This window comes from Myotis myotis, unplaced genomic scaffold, assembly GCF_014108235.1.
Source record: "Myotis myotis isolate mMyoMyo1 unplaced genomic scaffold, mMyoMyo1.p scaffold_m19_p_12, whole genome shotgun sequence".
Taxonomy (NCBI): domain Eukaryota; kingdom Metazoa; phylum Chordata; class Mammalia; order Chiroptera; family Vespertilionidae; genus Myotis; species Myotis myotis.
The window spans coordinates 17,975,078-17,995,764 of NW_023416316.1; the positions used below are offsets into that span (position 1 = coordinate 17,975,078).

A 20,687-nucleotide genomic window follows, 5' to 3' on the forward strand; every position below is an offset into this window, starting at 1 on the left:
CTAGTATAATAATATGTATGGGCTGTTGCTTTGGGGAGTAAATCTATTTTTCATGTTTCTATTAATTTTAATTGATTGGACCAGTGTTTCTGAAATGATTCATCTACAGAGGATTGTTTGGAGAATACCTAAACGTGCTTTGGGTATACTTCAGGGAAAACGCTGCAAAGAGCATTTACAGTCACTGATGAAATTACACTTTTTATTAGCCTTTATACTTCTTATAGCACTAATAATGCTCTAAATTCTGTCTTTACCGATTTTTAGGTTATGTGTCCACTAACTAGCATTAGTTACTATAGTGCTAAATATTGTGAGGTTTGGATGAAGTAACATTTATGTGAAAAAAAAAAAGCAAGGTAATACTTTTGCTTTTTTTGTAGAAAAATGTGTGCCTAAGAAATTGGGGTGGAAGGAAATATACCATATAGTAACAGAATCTTAGTATGGCCTGCTGTTAGCCAAGTGTCCTCTATTCCAAATGAGCACTAGAATGTTTTTTCTCTTTAAAACATGTGAAATAACTAATACTATAAAACTGCAACTACAGAGTTCAATGAAAATGTACTATGGGAACATAAATTGGTTTATACAGGGACTGAAAATCCTTTTGGGGCGTGATATGTGAAAGGATCTTAATTATTACTCTCATCTTTGGAATTTGGTGTGGCTATTTAGGGCTACAAGCTTTCAGCTTATTTTATGTATTTTTAATTGTTGAGTTGCCAGCAAAGCTTGTGCTTATCATCATCATTATAATCATTGTATATCTTAAAGGAATACTACATTCACTCGATTTATATCTTTGTAATGCAATGCAGTTTTTTTTTCCTTTCTAGTTTTTCTTTTGTTTGGGATAATTTCCTCCCCATGTTCTCAGTGACTTTCTTTTCTTCTCATACTGTTATTGCATTCTCTAATGATATTCCACTGTTCTTCTCTTCTCTTTCTCACCTTCCTCCCCATCCCCAAGCTCTGGCACTGGCTAAATAAGAAGGTAAATGAACACACGGATGTTGGTTTTTGCTGTTCAGTTCTGTAACTTCTCTCTCTCTGTATCTCTGTTCTCACTTTTTCTGTCCGTATGTCAAACTAAGTTTTTGTTATTAAAGTTCTAATGATAAGCTATGGAAGGTCATGAAGCATTGAGACTGTCCCAGTACAATTTGCTAAAAACCCAAAGCTATTTTATTGAGGATATTGGTAGTGTCTCCTTGCTCAAGTGTGTGTAAAAAGTTCTGTCTTGTAGTCCTTTTGTCCACTGTGATTTCCATTCCTTTTTCAGCCCTATAACGTGGCTTAGCCTGATACTCTAGTCTCCTTTGATGTGTGAGGGCACATAGGCAATAAGTTACTAAAAAGGAAAGAGAATTCTTTGTTGCTAATTTTTCAATAAGTGACACAGGAAGATTTCAGAAGATAAATCTGTGAAGTATTTGTGTAATTTCCTAGATTGGTAATTTTAGGTTTTGACTAGTATTCCAAAATTTTATATTTAACTTAAAAAAGATGGTAGTCATGTTCTGTGAAGTCTAATTTCATGTTTCCCAAGATATAGTTTGTGTCTGTGGTAAATGGTTTCCATGACTGGCTTGGGATTCTAAAGGTACATTTTTTAAAGACTTTAATAACTTTAATAACTCCAGATATATTAGGAGAGCTATACCTCTAACAAAGTCTGCATAAGTAGTTCTAGATGTAGTTTCATTCAATACTTAGGACAGATAGCAAAAGGTGACATCATTTACATGTATTATGTTTAAACACAATAAGACTAAAAGTTTTTAGTGGAAATATTGTTACAGTCTTTAAGAAAGATGTGGTACTTGGAAATAGGTCCGAATGACACTTTTATATGTAGAGATTAGGGTTTCAATTTGTTGAAACGGGAAAGGGGAGACTTTTGACCTAAACTTTGGATTGAGAATAAACATTGTGTGGAGTATAAATAGATACACACCACAACTGCACGTATATCTACACAAATAAACACACACACACACACACACACGTATGGATGCATATACCTGTTTCCTACAAAACTAGTGTAAGTAAATGAGTATAATCCTTGGCAGATGATAGTGCTTCAGACATATGTCACATTTTCTTATTTTGATCAAAGCAGTGGTTTAAATGTATTTTCCTAATTTGTATATGTACAGGGTGTCCCCCCAAAATGTGTATATACTTTAACATCTGATAGCTCAACTTTGAAAATGAAATGTATTTTACTAGACATTGCCTTTATAATTATTCAAAGTGTGTGTATACATTTGTTGGGGACAACCTATATATTGAAATGAAATTTTCCTCAAAAGACGAAAGGAGACCTAAAGTCATTAGGTTTGATTTAAAGTTAAAGTTAGATTACATAATTCATGAGCCAAATTCCAGCTGATGAGTGAGTTTTAAAAGATTCCTAAGAGATTAAGTAGCTTTTGTCTTTTCCTTGCTGATGCCATGTAGCATAGATAAAGCATTGGTGTGGAGCTGGAGTAACTGCTTGCAGTTCTGAGAGTGTGTGCTCTAGGAAAGGACTCAAATAAGTTGAAGATCATTTCATTACATTACATCCAAGGTCAGAAATTGCAGCATTAGGTATTTAGTATTCCAAGCTCAAGTGGAGTGAATTAGGAAAATGAGAAGTGAGGGTGAAAGAGGACAAATCTTACGGTTAACTAAAATTGCAACCGATTTCTCAAGGCTTAATTTAGTTAAAGAAAGCATCATAAAAACCTACATTCATGATAGAATAGAAACGTAAGTAGTGGCAGGACACTTCTTAGTAGCTTGATAAATGAGGCCAGTGAGTTTAGAAATTTGAGTGTCTTTGATATAACTATAAATTCACCAACATCTCTAAAGTTTTACACTTGAAACACCCAGAATGTCACTTAAAGTTTTTTTCTCTTCCCCTTTTAGAAAATAAAGTTTAACCACTAAAATGATTTCTCAAAGCCTAGAAGACTGGGGAAAGTTCTAGGGACTGCGATTTCCGTGGGCAAGGCAGTGGTGACCGGGTGTGGTTCCCTTTGCCCCACGTCGAGCAAGGGCAGGTCAGCCTCATGGGACAGCGCCCCCGGCATTCCTTCAGGCTTCTCCTCCACCTGCCCCTTCTCCGTGGCTTCCTCTGCGTGCTTCTCCTCCTGTGTCTGAGTTTCTGTTTCCTCGTGAGTCTTGCTCCACGCGTTCGCTCTTTCAGGGAACTCTTTTCCTCCATGTGAGTTTTGTGTCCGTTTTGTTTTTCTCTTGGGGCCTCTGTTCTCGGTACCAGCCCCTCTCCACGTGTGTTTCTTCTTTTTCTTGACTTTTCTTTCTTTCTTTCTTCTTGTTTATTTTTCTAGGCCTATCCCGAGGATATGTTTCTTTAATTGATTTGAGAGAGAGAGAGAGAGAGAGAGAGAGAGAGAGAGAGAGAGAGAGAGAGAGAGAGAGAGAAAGATGAGAGAGAAACATCACTTGGTTGCCTCTTGTATGCGCCCTGACTGGAATCAAACCCGAAATCTTGTGGTGTATCGGATAACACTCCAACCAGCTGAGCCACCTGGCCAGGGCTTCTCTCTCTCTTTTGCTGTCTCTTTTTGTCCTGTGTTTTGTTTTGTTTTTAAATCTAATCTTAACCACCCATAATGTGAATAGAAGCTCCTCCAACTTCTTTTAGCTTATGAATTGAGGTTCCTAAACGGTTTTATTTTAAATTTTGAATGAAACAGATAACCCTTACTGTTATTCCTTGAATATAACTTTTTATTTAGGTAACCCTTAGTATGGATTTTTTCCCACCCTTAGTTATACAGCTTGTGATAGGAAAATTCTACCCTGGTTGAAAAATATAACATTTAATTTTGTAATGTTGATGTACATAATGTGTTTGTGAATATTCCATGGTTTATATGTTAAAAATACCCAGACATAAATTCATTTATTTATTTATGTATTTATTTATTTTAATATATTTTTATTGATTTCAGAGAGCAAGAGAGAGGGAGAGAGAGAGAGAAACATCAGTGATGAGAGAGAATCATTGATGGACTGCTTCCTGCACACCCCCTACTGGGGATCGAGCCCACAATCCAGGCATGTGCCCTTGACCGAATCGAACCTGGGACCCTCCAGTCCATAGGCTGATGCTCTATCCACTGAGCCAAACCATCTAGGGTTAAATTTAGATATTTATACTTTGTAAATAGAACATCATTTATGTTTAAAAATACATTTTAGGATATGACTTTTCTAAAAAAAAATGGAGGCTCTCAAGTTATTTTCAGAAATTATAATTTGTGAATACAAATCTGGTCTTATTTCTGAAATTATTTATGCTTGCCTTTTTAGGTATATATTAACTGAGCACTGTTAGGTTTTGGGGAACAAAGAGGAGTATACAACACTAGCCCTTTATTCAGGAAGTTGTCTCAAGAACTATGTGTAGAGTTGGTTTCTGATTGTGAAACTCTTCAGTTTCATTGATTTTAGAACTTATATTCAAAATATGACATTGACCTTCCATATCTTAGAAACCTGTTACTATTTTTTTTTTAATCTCTGCATTGTCTTCCATGCTTTGGTGGCATGCACTGAAAATTAACTCTTCTGTTTGAAACTGTAACAGTCAAGATAGAAGATGAACTTTTTATCTTTGAGTTTACTGTAGCATTGATCTCTTCGTGACAGGATTCTTCATGAAAGATAAAGGGAATGCAAGCTTGTGAGCCTTGAATGGAAATTAATTTTTTAGAATCATGTTATTTTGTGTTGTTTTTAATAACCATTCTTTGCTTTTGGATGTTTAACTTACTGTTTGGAGAGCATATTTCAGATTTAAGTGAAGAATAACAATCACAACATTGTAGTTCATGTTAGAGTTGAGGGTTGCAATGTGGTGTTTCAGCAGTCACCAGCCTAATTGTTTGTATTTTTGAAATGTTAAATACTAGCTTTGCATGGCAAGAATTCTACATATTTATCGGAATGATATATTCTGAAAATAAAAATTTTTATATGTGGGATTATTTGTGATTGTGGAAAATGAGAAAAGTTAAACTCAAAATAGAATGTCAAATAGCATTGAGGGAGAGCATAATTTTAATTATTGATTTAGGAATAACCACTACATTAATGATTATTTTTTATTTGCAGTCAGTTATAACTTGTCACAAAGCTTGTATTATAAAAAAAGTATAGAAATTTCCAGCAGAATACCAGATTTTTATGAGTATTTTATTATGAATTATTTTAAATAGTAAAAGATGTGAAGAATACCCATGAGACTACCCTCCAACTTCATAAAACATTACTTATATAATTTTAGCCCATTTTGTATCCCTCCCTGACCCTTTCCCCACCCAGAGTAACTATTATTCTGAGATGGGTATTTATCATTACTGTAACATTGGGCTTTTATTATTGGTTTTGTAATCCTACTGATATCAAAAGGAAAACATGTATTGAAAGTAATTCCTATTTTAATTTGCTTCTATTTTATCTATATATAATTTAGGACCTATTTTTATAAAAGTCACACTTTTTCTAAAGTCATCTATATTTGCTAATTGACAGTAAAATTTCAAAAGATTTGAGGTCAGCTAATTGATTATCATTATTTTGTTTAGAAATATATACCAGATTGTCCTATATAATAAAAGGCTAATATGCAAATTGTCCCCTCAACCAGGAGTTCAACTGGGACTTCGATCAGGAGGCAGCGAGGGTTGGCCAACTGCCCACGGCCCCTTCCCCCAGCCAGCCCAGCCCAATAGGCCCTGATCGGGGCAGGCTGGCCAGACCCCACCTGTGCACAAATTCATGCACCAGGCCTCTAGTAAATTATAATTTGAAATGTAAATTACCATAATATGACAGTTCAGTCATAATGATTATGTTCACTTTGACTGCTTTTTCTTAGATGTGACAATAAAAAGCTCTTTATATACTAGTAACAGCAATAATTAATACCTAATTTTATAAAGTTGCTTACAGTTTTCACTGCTTTAGTTATTATTCCATAGTTTGCTTTGCAGTGTTGAATATCCTATTTTGTCTTCATTATATTTGAATACATATGTGTTTTTATTAAGTTGTACTTTACAGCTAAGTAATCCTCTCTTTTATTTCTGTGCAGATTATCATCTGGTTGGAGAAGATGTTAGACAAAATAATTAGCATTTTCATCATATTTTTGTTAGTAATAGGAACCCTTCTTTTAGCCCTACTCCTGACTGCAAAGGTAGAGTACAATAATTACTATTACCACTAGTAAACTCTTAATTGTTAGAAGTGTAGTATGGATAAGAAGCTGATAGACAGTATGGAAAATGTCATTTTGCTTGTAAATATGTATAACTGCTATAACATAATTTGTATTACTGGTTTTGCCATGAATTTTTTTACCTAGTATATTTTTACATGCATTATTATTTTATTATCATCAAATCCTCAGATGTAAATACAGATACAAAAATTGAGATACAGAGGGACAAGTGGCTTCTTCTGTCAATAGGAAAACTATAGTCTTATGGCTCCTAATCTAGTTAGTACCTTGTTCACTAGATCAGAATTTTTTGACTAGCTCCTTCCTTCTTGCCTCATTGGTCTGTCTGCTGATATACCATAGGTCTTTATTTCTCACTCTGCAGGTCCTTCCAGTTTACATTTCCTCTCCCCTTCTTTGTTCAGACTGCTATAACGGAATGCCATAGGCTAAGTGGCTCGAACAACAAGGATTTATTACAGTTGTAGAGGCAGAAGCCCAGATCAGGTGCCAACGTGGTTGAGTTCTTGGTGAAGGCCTTCTTCCTGGTTTGCAGATGGCTGTTCTTTTCTTTGTATCGTTATATGGCAGAGAGAACTGTCATCTGTCTCCTGTACTGTATAAGGGCCATTCATGAAGGGTCCACCCTCATGATCTAATTACTTCCCAGTGGCCCCACCTCTTAACCATCACAATGGAGGTTAGGATTTCAGCAAATGAATTTGGGGGAATGCAGGCATTCAGTTCTAACACTCCTCGTTCATCTCATCAATGAATATCATTGTCCCAACTAAATGGTATCTATAAAGAGATACATTTTAAATTCAAAGGCATTAAAAGATTTGATAGTAAAGGGATGTTTAAAAAGATACACCATGAGAACTATAAACATAATAAATCTGGTGTGGTTATATTAATATCAAGCAATTAAAACAAGAAATCTCACTACACACAAATAATGATAAAACAGTACTGCAGTAAGATACAACAATTATGAATGTGTATATTCTAACAATAGCTCTAAAATACATGAAGCAAAATATTCAGAATTAGAAGGAGAAATAGACAAATCAAAGATTATAGGTAGGAATTGACTAATACTCCTCTTGCAACAATTGGGAGAATAAATAGGTAGAAAATTAGTAAGAATAAACAAGCCTTGAAAAACAGTATGACCTGACAGTAGCAGAATCGTGTTCTTTTCAAGTAAATATGGAATACTCACTAGGATAAATCATATGCTCAGCATGCTAATTTAAACAAAGTGAAATCATATACAGCCTGTTTCCTGACATTGGCTTGTTCCTTTTTTTAATCCCTCATTTTGCTGATTATTGGGCAAGGTAAATTTGGAGTAGTTTCTGTTGTTTTGTTTTTTTTATTACTCAGAAACCTTACTCAATTGCTTATATTTGCCTGTGTATCTTGCATTGTATTATAATTCTTTAATCTCTTGTAGTGTTGATACTGCATATATATATATGTGTGTGTGTGTGTATATATATGTACATACAGACACATATGCATTATATGGATTACACATATACTTACACTATACACACGTGAACTATATTTATTTATTATTGTATATATGTGTATTTGTATGTATCTATTTACATATTTTTTGCTTAAGTAAATTGTTGAGCTTCTTGAAGGCAGGGACCTATTTTGTACATTTTATTTTCCATAGTGTGTGTGATAGAATATTATGTAGCAGCTGTTCAATGCATATTTCTAAATTAACTGCAACTAAGATGTATAATTATCTGACTCAAAAATATTGCTCCAGTAATAATTGGGAGAATAAATAGATAGAAAATTAGAAAAATAAATGTAGAAGGATAAATGTTTAGTTGGGTTTATTTTTTATTGAGATTCTTTTTTATCTCATTTGTGATGCAGGTACATCAAGAAAGTGTGCACATGATTGAAGTCACAAGTAGTTTGATTAATGAAACTCTAGCAAATCACCCTGAGTGGGCAAAGTAAGAATATTGTTTTACAACGACAAAAATAGAGTTGGATGACCTCGGTTCAGTATCTGTTTGCATGAAATAGTCTTCACTGATGCATTGCCTTGGAAGAGAAAAGATAGGGTTTGCCAAAGCTTTGATGAACGCTGTTATTTTTGCAAAAGAATTGCCTGTAATCTGGGAGAGGGGTTGGTGGGGAAGTGCTTAAGATTTTGGAAACAATTTATAGTAAATGATACCTTATATCTGAATTGAGAGTTACACTTCATAGCATGTTTATAATTTACAAAGTCCTTTCACCTGCTTTGGGACCTGTCTTCCTCCCAGTGACTGTGCAGTAGGTTGAAGAGATTATATCCATTTTACAGATGAGGAAATAGGATTGAAGGTTAAGGAACTTGAAATTATAATCTACCAGCAGAGTCAGCCCTCACATCCAGTGTTTCTGATCAGGTACCATTCCATGTAGGAGAGTTTTAAAAAGCTGTTTCATGAAAGGTCTGATTCTTTTGCAGCTAATTAGTGAGGACGAATATGCATTAATAGTAAAGGCTTCTTGCACATCTCAGTATTTGGTAGATTCCTGTCCTGATGAAGGCGATTGACCTTGTGAGAAATTCTGTGGATATTCCTAGAGGAGATACAGTTAAGAGTCCATTCGATATATTTTCTTCCAATATGGAGCACATTTTATAAGTCCTGTGTAGGTGCCCTGACTTCCTGTGGCTGTGCTTGGTGAGCTGGTGGATAAATTATAAGACTTAGGGTAGGGTCACCCTAGCAGAGCTTCAAAGAAAATGCAGTCAGATCACATCTTCATTCTTGTCTTGGACAATTCTATTAATCTGGAACCCACTTTCTACTTTCTACTGACTAGAAAGTATATCAAAACTTGAGGGGCCACATGGTATGTTAGAAAGTTCCCTTTACTTCTGTATACTTGTTGGGGCTGTTCTCTTGGAAGTTCATATTGTGAAATAGATTAACTTTTACCCAGAAAGGTGAGGGCAGGCCAGTCCAAAATGTAAGAAGTTGGTTTCCACTCAGAGTAGAATTAATGATTGACTGAGGTAGTGACTATCCTAATGAAGGAGTTCAACATAGAGGCTGTGGTTTAGCGGTTCTCAACCTGTGGGTCGCGACCCCTTTGGCAGTCGAACGACCCTTTCACAGGGGTCACCTAAGACCATCCTGCATATCAGATATTTACATTACGATTCATAACAGTAGCAACATTACAGTTATGAAGCAGCAACGAAAATAATTTTATGGTTGGGTCACAACATGAGGAACTGTATTTAAAGGGCCAGAAGGTTGAGAACCACTGCTGTGGTTGGTGTACGATCAGTTGGTCCCAAGATTGCTCAGGTGTTTGTGGCCCATGTAGTGTTGATACTGCATACACACACACACACACACACACACACACACACACACACACACACACACGTCTTTGACTTGGCCTCAGGATAGCTCCACTTATCTGTTGCTGTGATGATACCTGTGTGAGTACATTGGTCAAGTGTTTCCACTGAAACCAGCAAGACTTGTTATCAGGCCTAATACATGTTTGTTAGTTATTAAGGACCTATCTGGATGCCTCTACAGATCCTCACACTTTCGAGTACCTCTACAGGATAAAATCTATAATAATAAAGGCATAATATGCTAATTCAGTGGTTCTCAACCTTCCTAATGCTGCGACCCTTTAATACAGTTCCTCATGTTGTGGTGACCCCCAACCATAAAGTTATTTTCGTTGCTACTTCATAACTGTAATTTTGCTACTGTTATGAATCATAATGTAAATATCTGATATGCAGGATGTATTTTCATTGTTACAAATTGAACATAATTAAAGCATAGTGATTAATCACAAAAAGAATATGTAATTATATATGTGTTTTCCGATGGTCTTAGGCGACCCCTGTGAAAGGGTCATTCGACCCCCAAAGGGGTCGAGACCCACAGGTTGGCAACCCACAGGTTGAGAACCGCTGTGCTAATTGGATTGGACGTCCTTCGGACGACCTTCTGGACGAAGCCAGGGCTTCGAGGGAAGCCTGGTTCCCGGGTACCAGAGGGAAGCCAGTGCTGGCAGCCAGGGGAAGGAAGGCCTACTCTTGCATGAATTTCGTGCATCTGGCCTCTAGTTTTCCCATAAAAATGTAGTACCATATAATTTAAAGTGTTCAACAGACCCTTCAAAACACTTTAAGTCTGTAAATCCTAGAGTAATTTAAAAGCTACTTAAATTAATTTCTCCCAAATCACATCTCTTTAGAGATTCAAATTTCCTGTTCAGATCCTTATACTGTAAGATTATTACATTTATAAGTATCTCTAAAGTTTTACTTGCTGAGAAGTACTTGAACTGACTGAGAATTTGCAAAAAGCTTCACAAATATTTTGTTTCTGTGGAGTGTATGATGAACTCGTTAATATTAAAGATTCAGACAAATTTGTGGATGTCAGCATCTCTAGTACATAACATTGTGAGGAGCAGTTAAGAGAATTGTTTAGATACAGATTGCTGGGCTCTAGCCCCAGAGTTTCTTTTTCAGTGGGTCTGAGTTTAGGCTGGGTTTCTAAGCAGTTGTGATGCTGCAGGTCCGTGGACCACAGTTTGAAAACCACCATTGTGCATTCCAGATGCTGACCATCATTGTCCCAGAACTACTTCCTCTGGTGCTATGTGAATAAGGCAGGTGACCCAGGACTGGAGGGACAGAGAAACCCGGCAGAGCAGAATGAGGGAGAGGTTGTGGGGGAAGTGGGTACAAAAGATAAGGAAGGCTTGACAATAAATCCCGAATATTAGAATTAGGCCAATTAGGCCTGTAAGTCAAGGATTCCTGTGTGTGATTCATTTGTATTTCTGTGTTAATGGCTGTTCATGAGTTTGTCAGTTCCTGATTGTTCAAGTACATCAGGTTCAAAAAGTTATGGGTGCAGTACACTGAAAGTGTGCTAATTGTTCATTTTCTTTCTTTATTTAAATTAGTTGGCTTCCTGAGGCTCAGGTAGTCCAAAGAGCCCTCAATTCTGCAGCTAACAATGTGTATCAGTATGGACGAGAATGGATAACCCACAAGGTAAGGGAAGAGCCTCTCTTTGTGGATTTCTCTTTGCAAGTTCTTCATTGGCAATGATTTCTTGCTTCGATAAAGCATAATTTCCGTTTGCAAACAGGTTTATATCTACAAGTCGACAAGCAACATACAGTGAAATTAGCCTTCTCCATGATCATACTGAATAGTGCTAGTAGCCTGAACAAGCTCAGAAGTTGGCCATTGCTTCTTGTTCGAGGTGGATCTGACTCATTATTTGTGCACTAGGAAGGAATGTCACTAAGCTTGGTAGTCAAATAAGGTTCTCAGGGGCAAAGAAGACAGAAGGAGTAGCCTGTGAGGTAGGAGGAAACCCAAACTGTGTGTCACAGGGGCCTAGAGAAGAAAATGTTTCAAGGAAGACTTAGCCAGCTAAGGCTTCACACAAGATGAGTACTGACTTGTCATCCCCATTTCATAGGTGAGGCTATTCGCCTTCAGTCAGTCAGTTCTCAAATGGCATTGTGACTGCCCTTAATGCTTTACTGTTCTTCTTGGGCAAAGAGCATGTCACAACCCACCCACAGTATGTGTGCTTCCGTGATCCTGTTAGTAGGATCCTTTGGCCCCGTCTTCCCAGTTTTATAACATGCTATAAAATTGTGCTGAACTCTCCTTTACTGTTATAGTTGTGTTTTCGTTATTCTCTGTCGTGCTTGGAGTGAGCCTGCTGAAGGAGATGCCAGTTAGAAATGGTTCTTTATTGCAGTAAAGGCCACTGTGCCGACAATCTAGAAAAGGGGCTGTCAGTAACCTAAATTGTAGAACTCTTCTGGTTCCAGGGAGACTTCACGGCCTGATAGGAAAGTGACAGAAAGAATTGGGAATAGAAAGTCTGTGAGTCCTTGACAGTCATACTATGCAAAAGACACATTTAAAGAAATGAAAGGAAGTTAGCCTAGGGTAATTGTGGTTTTTAATTATTTCGGGTAATTTGCTCTATTAGGTGTTCTTTGTTCGTAGGTTATATAGGCTTGAGTTGAAAGACTATGAGAGAACTTTTCATCCTGAATCTGCCACTTGTCTGTGTAACTCCAAGCCTGTTATAGATCCTTTTTAAATCTGTTTTCTCAAGTGAATAAAGGTGATGCCAAAACTATTTTCTGTCTAACTCATGGAGTTGTTGTAAAGATCACATAACGTAGGTGAAAGCCATTTATAAATTGTACAATGTGATGAACAGATGAAGGCTTTGATATTCACAGAGTTGTGTTTGAATAAATCAATTAAATATAAAGAACAACATTGGGCAGATGTATTTGCATCAAATATGTCTAAGAACTGGTTTAAGCATCTATAAGGCCAGCATCAAGTGGGCAAAAGGTATGAATAGGCCACACTAAAGGAAATACACATTGAAAACCAAAATGGAAAATGGTCATTCTTGTTGCTAAAGAAGAAAAGTATAAATAATCAGTTATCACTTCACACCTTTTAAATTATCTAAAAATCAGTTATCCATAAGGCTTTGGGAAAATTGGTTCACTTAGACCAGTGGTTCTCAACCTTGGCTGCACATTAGAATCACCTGGAAATCTTTTTAAAATCCCGATTTCTGGGCCTCATCCTCTGGAAATTCTGTTTCTTTGTTACTAATGTTGTGGCCCCACCCCATAACAAAGAAACAGAATTTCCGGAGGATGAGGCCCAGAAATCAGGATTTTAAAAAGATTCCCAGGTGATTCTAATGTGTAGCCAAGGTTGAGAACCACTGACTTAGACAATGTTGGAAAGTGTTAATTGGTATGATCCCTATATTTAACAATGCAAGAACCATTAAAAATGCTCATTTCCTTTGACTCTTGCACATTTGTCTTACTATTAGAAATAAGGAAAATATTGTGTATTGCCGGGGTTCTTGTCCCAGCATCAAGAAGGGTTCAGCAATCTGGAGAAGGCTGTGCGTAGATTACATAGGAGTTCAGAGACGAATAAAGAGTCCGGAGGCGAAATATAATTTTGTAAGGCATTGGGGGTCAGAGGAGCTTAGCTAAAGGAGCTAACATCCAAGATCTTAAGTCTAAGGTCTTAGGTTCTCCTTGTCCCCAGAACCCCATGCTTTTTATTTAACACAACTTGTCCTGAGGCAAGGCTGAGATATACACTTCAAAGGGTCAGGGTTTGGTACAGAGTCCATTGTCAGAATGGGGGAATTAGCCTACGGCTGTTCAGGTGTTTGGCCAGTAGGAGGCAATAACATGTAGATTAAGATGCCCTTTAACTGTCTGGCAGCCAAGAATCAATTTAATGTATCCTATTAAGGTTTGGCGAAATGCCTTACTGTGAGATCCGACATCTCTCAGCAAACTAACGGGCATATTTGCGTTTATAGCTAGGGTTCTAAAATGTCACTTAAAGTTCTGTGGCAATTCTTAGTAATATGATAAATGTAACATGAGACTTCAATATAATGGGTGGGCACTGGGGTCACATGGAAAGATTTTCCTCTGTGCAGATATGATCAGAGATGCCCGTAGTCATGGCTTTATTTGTACCCTTCTTTTACAGTTTGAAGTAACTCTCCTTGAGACCTAAGGATAGAGGAAAGAAAAAAGAAGCAAAAGATGAGAGGGAGGAAATTTACTGGGAATATTGAGGAGCAAAGTTTATGAAAAGAACATTGTGTGGCTAGAGGCAATTAAATAGTCTGGAGCATTTCAGTTTGATTTGGAACAAATGTAAAGATCCAGCATGTATTCATTTTACTGGGTTATTGCCTGGAATATTAAATCAGATTATATCTGTATTTCTTCCAGCTTCATAAAATTCTTGGAGATAAGGTGAACAATACTGCTGTGATTGAAAAGCAGGTACTAGAACTTTGGGACAGACTGTATCATTCTTGGTTTGTAAAGGTAAGTTATTTTAGCTAAGGATTTCAATGGTAAACTAATAAAGTCCTTTTATTTTATAGACCCAATGACTAAGTAGGACTTTAGTAATACTGGAATTTCACTTATTGACATTTTTAAGCTACAGGGTCTTAAACCTTAGGCCACAAAAAGTCAAAGTGATTGATGGTTAATCTCCATGGCAGAGTCCACCAGTCCCTCTGCTGTATCAGTATTCTGTCATCTGTTCGTTATCATCTACAGCCTCTCATCATCTAAACTAGCTCTGGGCAGGAGAAATGTAATGCAAGCCGCCTAATGTTAGTTTTTCTAGTGGCCGTGTTAAAAAAACAAAAATAAACAGGTGAAATTCTTTATTCATAGCTCTTTCAAACCTAGTTATTCCTGCATTCCTGCCAATGCAGTTCTCTTCTAGACAGATAACTTAGACTTCCCTCTTGTTTCTTTTTCATATTCTTACCCCCCCTCCCCCCACTGCTTTATTGATAGATAATTGATACATAACATTGTATTAGTTTTAGGTGATCTTTTTTTCATATTCTTTCTGTTCCCTCTGCCCTCTTTATCTTGTACAGAAGATTAATAAGGGAGAGGAGGGAAGGAGGAAGAAAGCAAAAATGAGAGAGCAAAAAAATAAATAAGTAAAAAGGCAGAGGGATTAAAAAGGGGGGAAATAATAAAAGTAAATGCTCTGTTTGTGTACAGTTGAATATACACTGAGGAGTAAAGTGTGTCCACAAATGTACTAAGGAGAAAAGCACTCAAGCTAGACTCAGTAACTAGCATATTAACAGAAAAATACTATCTTTTATGTCTTTAGGTGGAATTCTTAATTGATTTCTTAAATAATGCAAAGTTTTTCACTTTTGTGTATTTACTAAAGTGCTCAGGTGGACCTAAAACAGAAGAGGTTATTTATACTTTCTGTTCTTGAGCTTAAGATGGAGGTTTCACGTCTGAACTGTTTTTTCCATAGAACGTAACGCACTCTGGGAGGCACAAAGGACACAAGATGCATATAAACCGTCAGAACAGCTGGCTGGGAGACATTCTGGACTGGCAGGATATCGCGTCCTTCGTCCACGAGAACATCGAGACATTTCTTTCTGTAAGAAATAGTATTTATAGTTAAACTGGACTTAGAAGTAAAAACAGAAACACTAATTTTCAGTCTTCTTTACCCACTTAAAGGTCTTTATTTACCCTGTTTTTAATGCCACAACATTTGACGTTTTGAAAATTCTAAATGCTCTAGAAAGATGTCCAAAACCTGTAAATCTCAGGTGTAGCTGCCCTGATCCTGATGCCTGGAGAGTAACCAAGAGATGCTGACCAGGGAGCATATGCATGATGCTGTGGCTCTCAGACTCTGAGCTAGGTATCCTTCTCCCCATAGGATGCCCAGAATGGCCCCAGCTGGACCACTATAGGGGGAGCTGCCTTTTTGGTGGGTGAAGCCCTTTTGGCAGCTGGATATATGGTTTTCTCCCCCATGCACCATCCACCTCTGCCTTTGTTTTTTTTTGTTTGTTTTTTTACAAAAGGTTAGAAGGTGGCAAGGAACAGTTAGCAGTGCTGCGAAGTTTTAATGACTGCTCTTCATTCCGTAGTGTACTTTTTGGGGAGTCAGCCTGTGGCTTTTCACAGAGATGAGAAAAATGTTACTGTGAAATAACTTGCACCAAATGAAAAAAAATCGATATTTGCAATGCTAGATTTTTTCAATTTAATTTTTATCCAAATAATAGATGAGTATAGTTGAAAAGCCAAAAATGCTTTAAGACTTATTTTAAATGCTTTAAGTTTTTAAGTGAAAAAAAATAGCAATTTTTTTGTGCTTCTCTACTTCAGCCTCATTCTCCAGAAGCAGTTGTCAAGTCTTTTATTCTGTTTTATTTTATCATTTTATTTTTAAAATATATTTATTGAATTTATTGGGGTGACATTGGTTGATAAAATTATATAGGACTCAGGTGTATAATTCTATAATACATCATCTATAGATTGTACAGTGTGTTGTGTTCACCACCCCAAGTTTAGCTTTTTCTGGGTGTTTACCTCTGAATTTCTAAAATCCTGTTTACGCTGCTCTTTCTTGGTTTTGCACTTTTAGATATTATCTTTTGGCTTTCCAATATGGAAGATGAAGGTAAAGATGTGACTTCCTTTCGAGTCCCTCGGTGCTCTTCTACTCCTCCTTTGGGGTTTTCGTACAACTCCTTTGGTTCCTCCCCCCATTCCTGCACTCACACTTTCCCTTCCTCTCATTCACCTAATAGAGCTATAACAGTTTGAAATTGAATGTATCTATTTCTGCCATCATACTTTGCCCAACAGCTCTTTCTTATATTCTAAACCTTCCTTCCCAATCCTCTTGAGTACACAGAGAGGTTACTGTTTGATCTTGGCAACTATCAGTCTACAATTAATGAATTCAGTTAATATCTTAAGAATTACCACAGGGCATTTCCTATCAGTGTAACCTAGAAACTATTCAAAACTTAAAAAAAAAAAAATTCCAGAATGACTGAGGCCCCCAAAAGAATGCCTGTCAAAATCACAAGTAAGGGCATTGTTGGTTTGTCTCTGGAATCAGTGCCATTATTCATTCATTCCTTTACCCCGCAGGGTCAAACAGTCAATCATGCATATTTTTGTAGGCATTGTGAAACATTTTCAAGATTTTATGTAAGGAGTTTTTGTAAATGAGACCAGCCTGCCAAAGTTCTCTTATGAAGACAGAGCTGAGGTTTGCAAGAAATGCAGAGGACAACAAAATGTGCTTTAATAAATGGTACATTTGAGGTAGGAAAGGAATGGGTAGGCCTTTCATAGCACAGATGGTGTAACTTGAACATATGACAAAAAACAGCTGCTGTTTTGGAAAGGGTAGGCACCAAAATAAAATCAGACGTTATGAGTTCTGGTCTCAGCTCTGGTTCCACATATTAGCTCCCTGCCCTTGGGCAAGTGTTTTTTTAAAACTCTGGGCTTCAGTTTGCATATCTATAAAATAAAGATGGTTTCATCTGCATTTCTTCCCAGTGTTGTGAGGTTTATGGGATGAAAACTAAGGATATTTTTTTAAAATTTTAAGTTTTTCTGGTCATTTTGCTTCCATGTTTTATATTACTCAGGGAGAACAGAATACACATTATCATAAAGGAATTAAGTTTATGAAGAAATAGGGAATAGAAAACATAGAGGTGTGCTATTGGTAATATACATCTCCCTTTAGTAATATTTAACATATATTAGTAAACTTTATTTTAATATCTGGTTCTAATAAAGTTGCAAGTGATGAATCAACTGAACTCAGTAGTTCTTAATAGAAGGGTCATCGTTTATGTGAGGAACGGTTTTCAGCTGCAGAGCTCTGCCCCTGACCCTGTCTGTTCATTTCTTTTATTGTGATTTTAGTGAAGATGCTCTGGTAGTTGTACATGAAGTTAAGTTGAAGGTGGAAAGAGGGAAGGAAGCCAATAAAACAAACGCTAGATTTTCATGACCCGCACTTGTGAGCCTACAGCTAAGGTTGCACTTTAACATATTCTCCTATCGGTATTATTCCTATGCATACCATTTTCACAGTTATAATCATGCTATCTATAAAATTTTCCTATCCTGCTTTTTAAACTTAGCATTATATCATAAAATATGTTCCAATTGTCATAATAGAGGTGATTTTAATGGCTGCCTAATATTATTTGGAGTAGATTCATCATAATTTGCATAATCATTTTCTTTCCTAATCAATATTCAAATGTTTTCAGATGATTTTTTTTTCCAGTTCTTGCCCTTTCAGTTTATGGTACTGTATTAAAAGCACACAGATACCTGGAGAAACTCCTTTCCCGAGGATTAGTTCTGATACTCAGCTTTTCCTCCTCGCAGATCTTGGAGTCTCTGTGGATTGTTATGAGCCGAAACGTGAGCCTGCTTTTCACCACTGTCACCACGCTCCTGACCATCCTCTTCTACAGCGGCACGGCCCTTCTCAATTTCGTGCTCTCTCTGGTATGTACCTATAGATAAGAACACATCACAGTTCCTTCCACAGTAATGCATATTCTTGGCGCCATTGGTGTTTCCTTCCTGTAGTCTCCAAATGTGATTTTTTAGGAGATACTGTCCTTTGTTTTGCAGATCATTTTCCTGACCACACTGTTTTATCTGTTAAGTTCCAGTGATGAGTACTACAAGCCCGTGAAGTGGGTGATAAGCCTGACACCACTGTCTCAGCCAGGCCCTTCTTCTAATATTATTGGCCAGTCTGTGGAAGAAGCTATCAGGTAGGGATAAGATTCACGCTATTCTTCTTTTCATGAGAAGCCCGTTCGGTTTCTGTCTTGAGCCTTCCTGGTAACGTTCAGTGCTAACCTAATGAGGGAACTGCTGATGTTTAAAACAAAAAAAATGTATCTCCTTTTGAGAGGATAATATAAGCAGTGAAAATGTTGATAAGAAAAAAATTCCAAACAATTCCAATATCCTACTCTCAAGCCCATGGTTTACAAAGATTCATGGCCTGTCCCCCTCGGCTTTTCCTTCGAAGGCTCTTGCTCTAGGTGCCAATCATCACATTACTTGCTCACTCATATACCTCACCTTCTCTCAGAACCCTCCTTCTGTTCTCAGGAATTCCAGCTCTGTTCTGGGAGGGCGTCGATGGCTTCCCGGTGTCTTCCTCTCCCTCCGCAGCCAGGCCGTGCATGGCTAGTTTGGATACTGGCAGTGCAGCGTTTTGGGTTATCTTTAAGTCATAGTCTCTGTGTACATTGTAGGTTCTGGCCAGAAACTTCCATCGTGTTTTCTGGGATCCATGTATTGCAGGCTTGGTTTCTGAATGAGATGCTTCTTCAGCCTTTGTTTTTCACATGCTCTTTCCAGGTCACAGGCACCTGCCCCCCCCCCCCCCCCCGGCCCCTTTTCTTTTTTACCATTTCCAGTAGGGAGAGGCCTTTTGAAGCCTCGGCCTTGTCCCTCATTGCTCTGAATTTATCATTAATACTTTATCACATTTTTACTTTTTTTAAAAAAATCTTTATTGTTGACAGTATTACAGATGCCTCTCATTTTCTCCCTCTCTGCCCCCTTCCACCCAACTCCCACTCCGCCCCAGGCCTTCCCCGACATGTTTACTTCCTATGACTAGCTGCCCATGTTAACTCCTCATGGTGTCCTTTTGAGCTCCTTTTTCTAGTAAGTTATTGGCCAGGTGTTGTAAGCTTCTCTTGAACAGTGAACCTTTGGCTGGCATTTCTCATACTTGTAAAATATACCATTGCTTGGAACCAGTCTTCTGCAGAAATCTTGATTTGACTGATAATCCTGTGTGGCTGAGCTTGGCTTCTTTTTTTAATGTATTCATGTACCAGCTAGTGAAGATACCCCTCGGATCTTCAGAAAACCCTCCTCATTTAAATAGGATGGGTGCTCCTCAAATATCTTCTCTCTGGAAACTTTGGTAGATTTTCTCCCTTTTCCTACTTAGCAAGGCCTGAGTAAGGTCTTCACCAGTTATCTTGAATCCTTGATTAGAAATCCAAGTGTTTTTTTTTTCATTTTGGATAAAAACAAAAACAGTTCTTATCTACTGTGGTGCCCTTGGGTATCCGGGGGGTGGGGGAAGGATTCATGTAAAGGCTCTAAGTTTGGGAGCTTTCATGGTGAAGCTGTTTCTTGGGAAGAACCTCCTGGCCTTAGCAGCCTCCTCGGCCAGTGCGACTCTTGGTTATCATCTTTACTGAGTAAACGAATGATGAAAACTCCAGCAATAGATTAACTTTAGTTTATCTAAATGCCATCTATCTGCCAAAAAAATTTTTTTTTTTTTTTTTTTTTTTTTGCCAAAGAAGAAAATAACATTCTATCTTCCCAGTAGAATAAAGCTATTGAATCCACCATCTCAAAGAGTGGCAGAATCCTCTAGTCAGTTGACTTAAGCCAAGATTTACCAAAAAATATCTACCTTGTCCATAGAGAACTTAAAGAAATATGGTAGTTTATTTTCCTAAAGTGATCTTTATTAGCACTGACTCTTTTTCTCACAAAAGCTTTTCTATCTTCAAATCTCAGTTTTTGAATTTTCCCTTGTTCTGCTTTCTTAGTGAACCACTTGCTGACCGTCCTCTGAATGTTGGTCATTGAGTCACCTTTTTTTTCTCTCTCTCTCATGAAAACCAAGTTGCCCTTTGCTTTAAACTCCATTCTCTAATGTCATGGTTGCTTAGAATTGATAAGCAGAGCTATGTTTTGCTCCAGGATAATGAAAGCCCATTTTTCTTCTGGTATTCCAGGAGGAGCCGGTTCGGGGAGAAGTTCATGAGTTAACTTTGTGGTTCTGTTGAGACTATTCAGATGGACACATGAAGCTGATGGCTGAAAATTCAGGTCTTTGGCTCAGAAGGGAATTTGAGATTAGAAGAGTAGGGTCATCTACAGAGATATGAGGAAATCAGTTTCTTTCTACAAATGAGATTTGCCTCATCAACTTGAGTTTGCA

General features: G+C 37.3%; 1 protein-coding gene across 5 annotated transcripts in view; it reads left to right on the forward strand.

Moving 5' to 3' along the window:
- TMEM245 (transmembrane protein 245) overlaps positions 1-20,687 on the forward strand; it is a 69,512-nt gene that overhangs the window by 23,118 nt on the left and 25,707 nt on the right. For 3 of the 5 annotated variants that reach the window (XM_036330084.1, XM_036330087.1, XM_036330088.1), the window contains exons 7-15: positions 974-997; positions 6,119-6,223; positions 8,150-8,232; positions 11,225-11,315; positions 14,087-14,185; positions 15,159-15,290; positions 16,296-16,331; positions 18,077-18,199; positions 18,329-18,474. In XM_036330084.1, the coding sequence (XP_036185977.1) occupies positions 974-997; positions 6,119-6,223; positions 8,150-8,232; positions 11,225-11,315; positions 14,087-14,185; positions 15,159-15,290; positions 16,296-16,331; positions 18,077-18,199; positions 18,329-18,474 (839 nt within the window). The remainder of the gene's footprint in view (positions 1-973; positions 998-6,118; positions 6,224-8,149; positions 8,233-11,224; positions 11,316-14,086; positions 14,186-15,158; positions 15,291-16,295; positions 16,332-18,076; positions 18,200-18,328; positions 18,475-20,687) is intronic. The other 2 variants (XM_036330086.1, XM_036330085.1) reach the window with 2 other exon arrangements.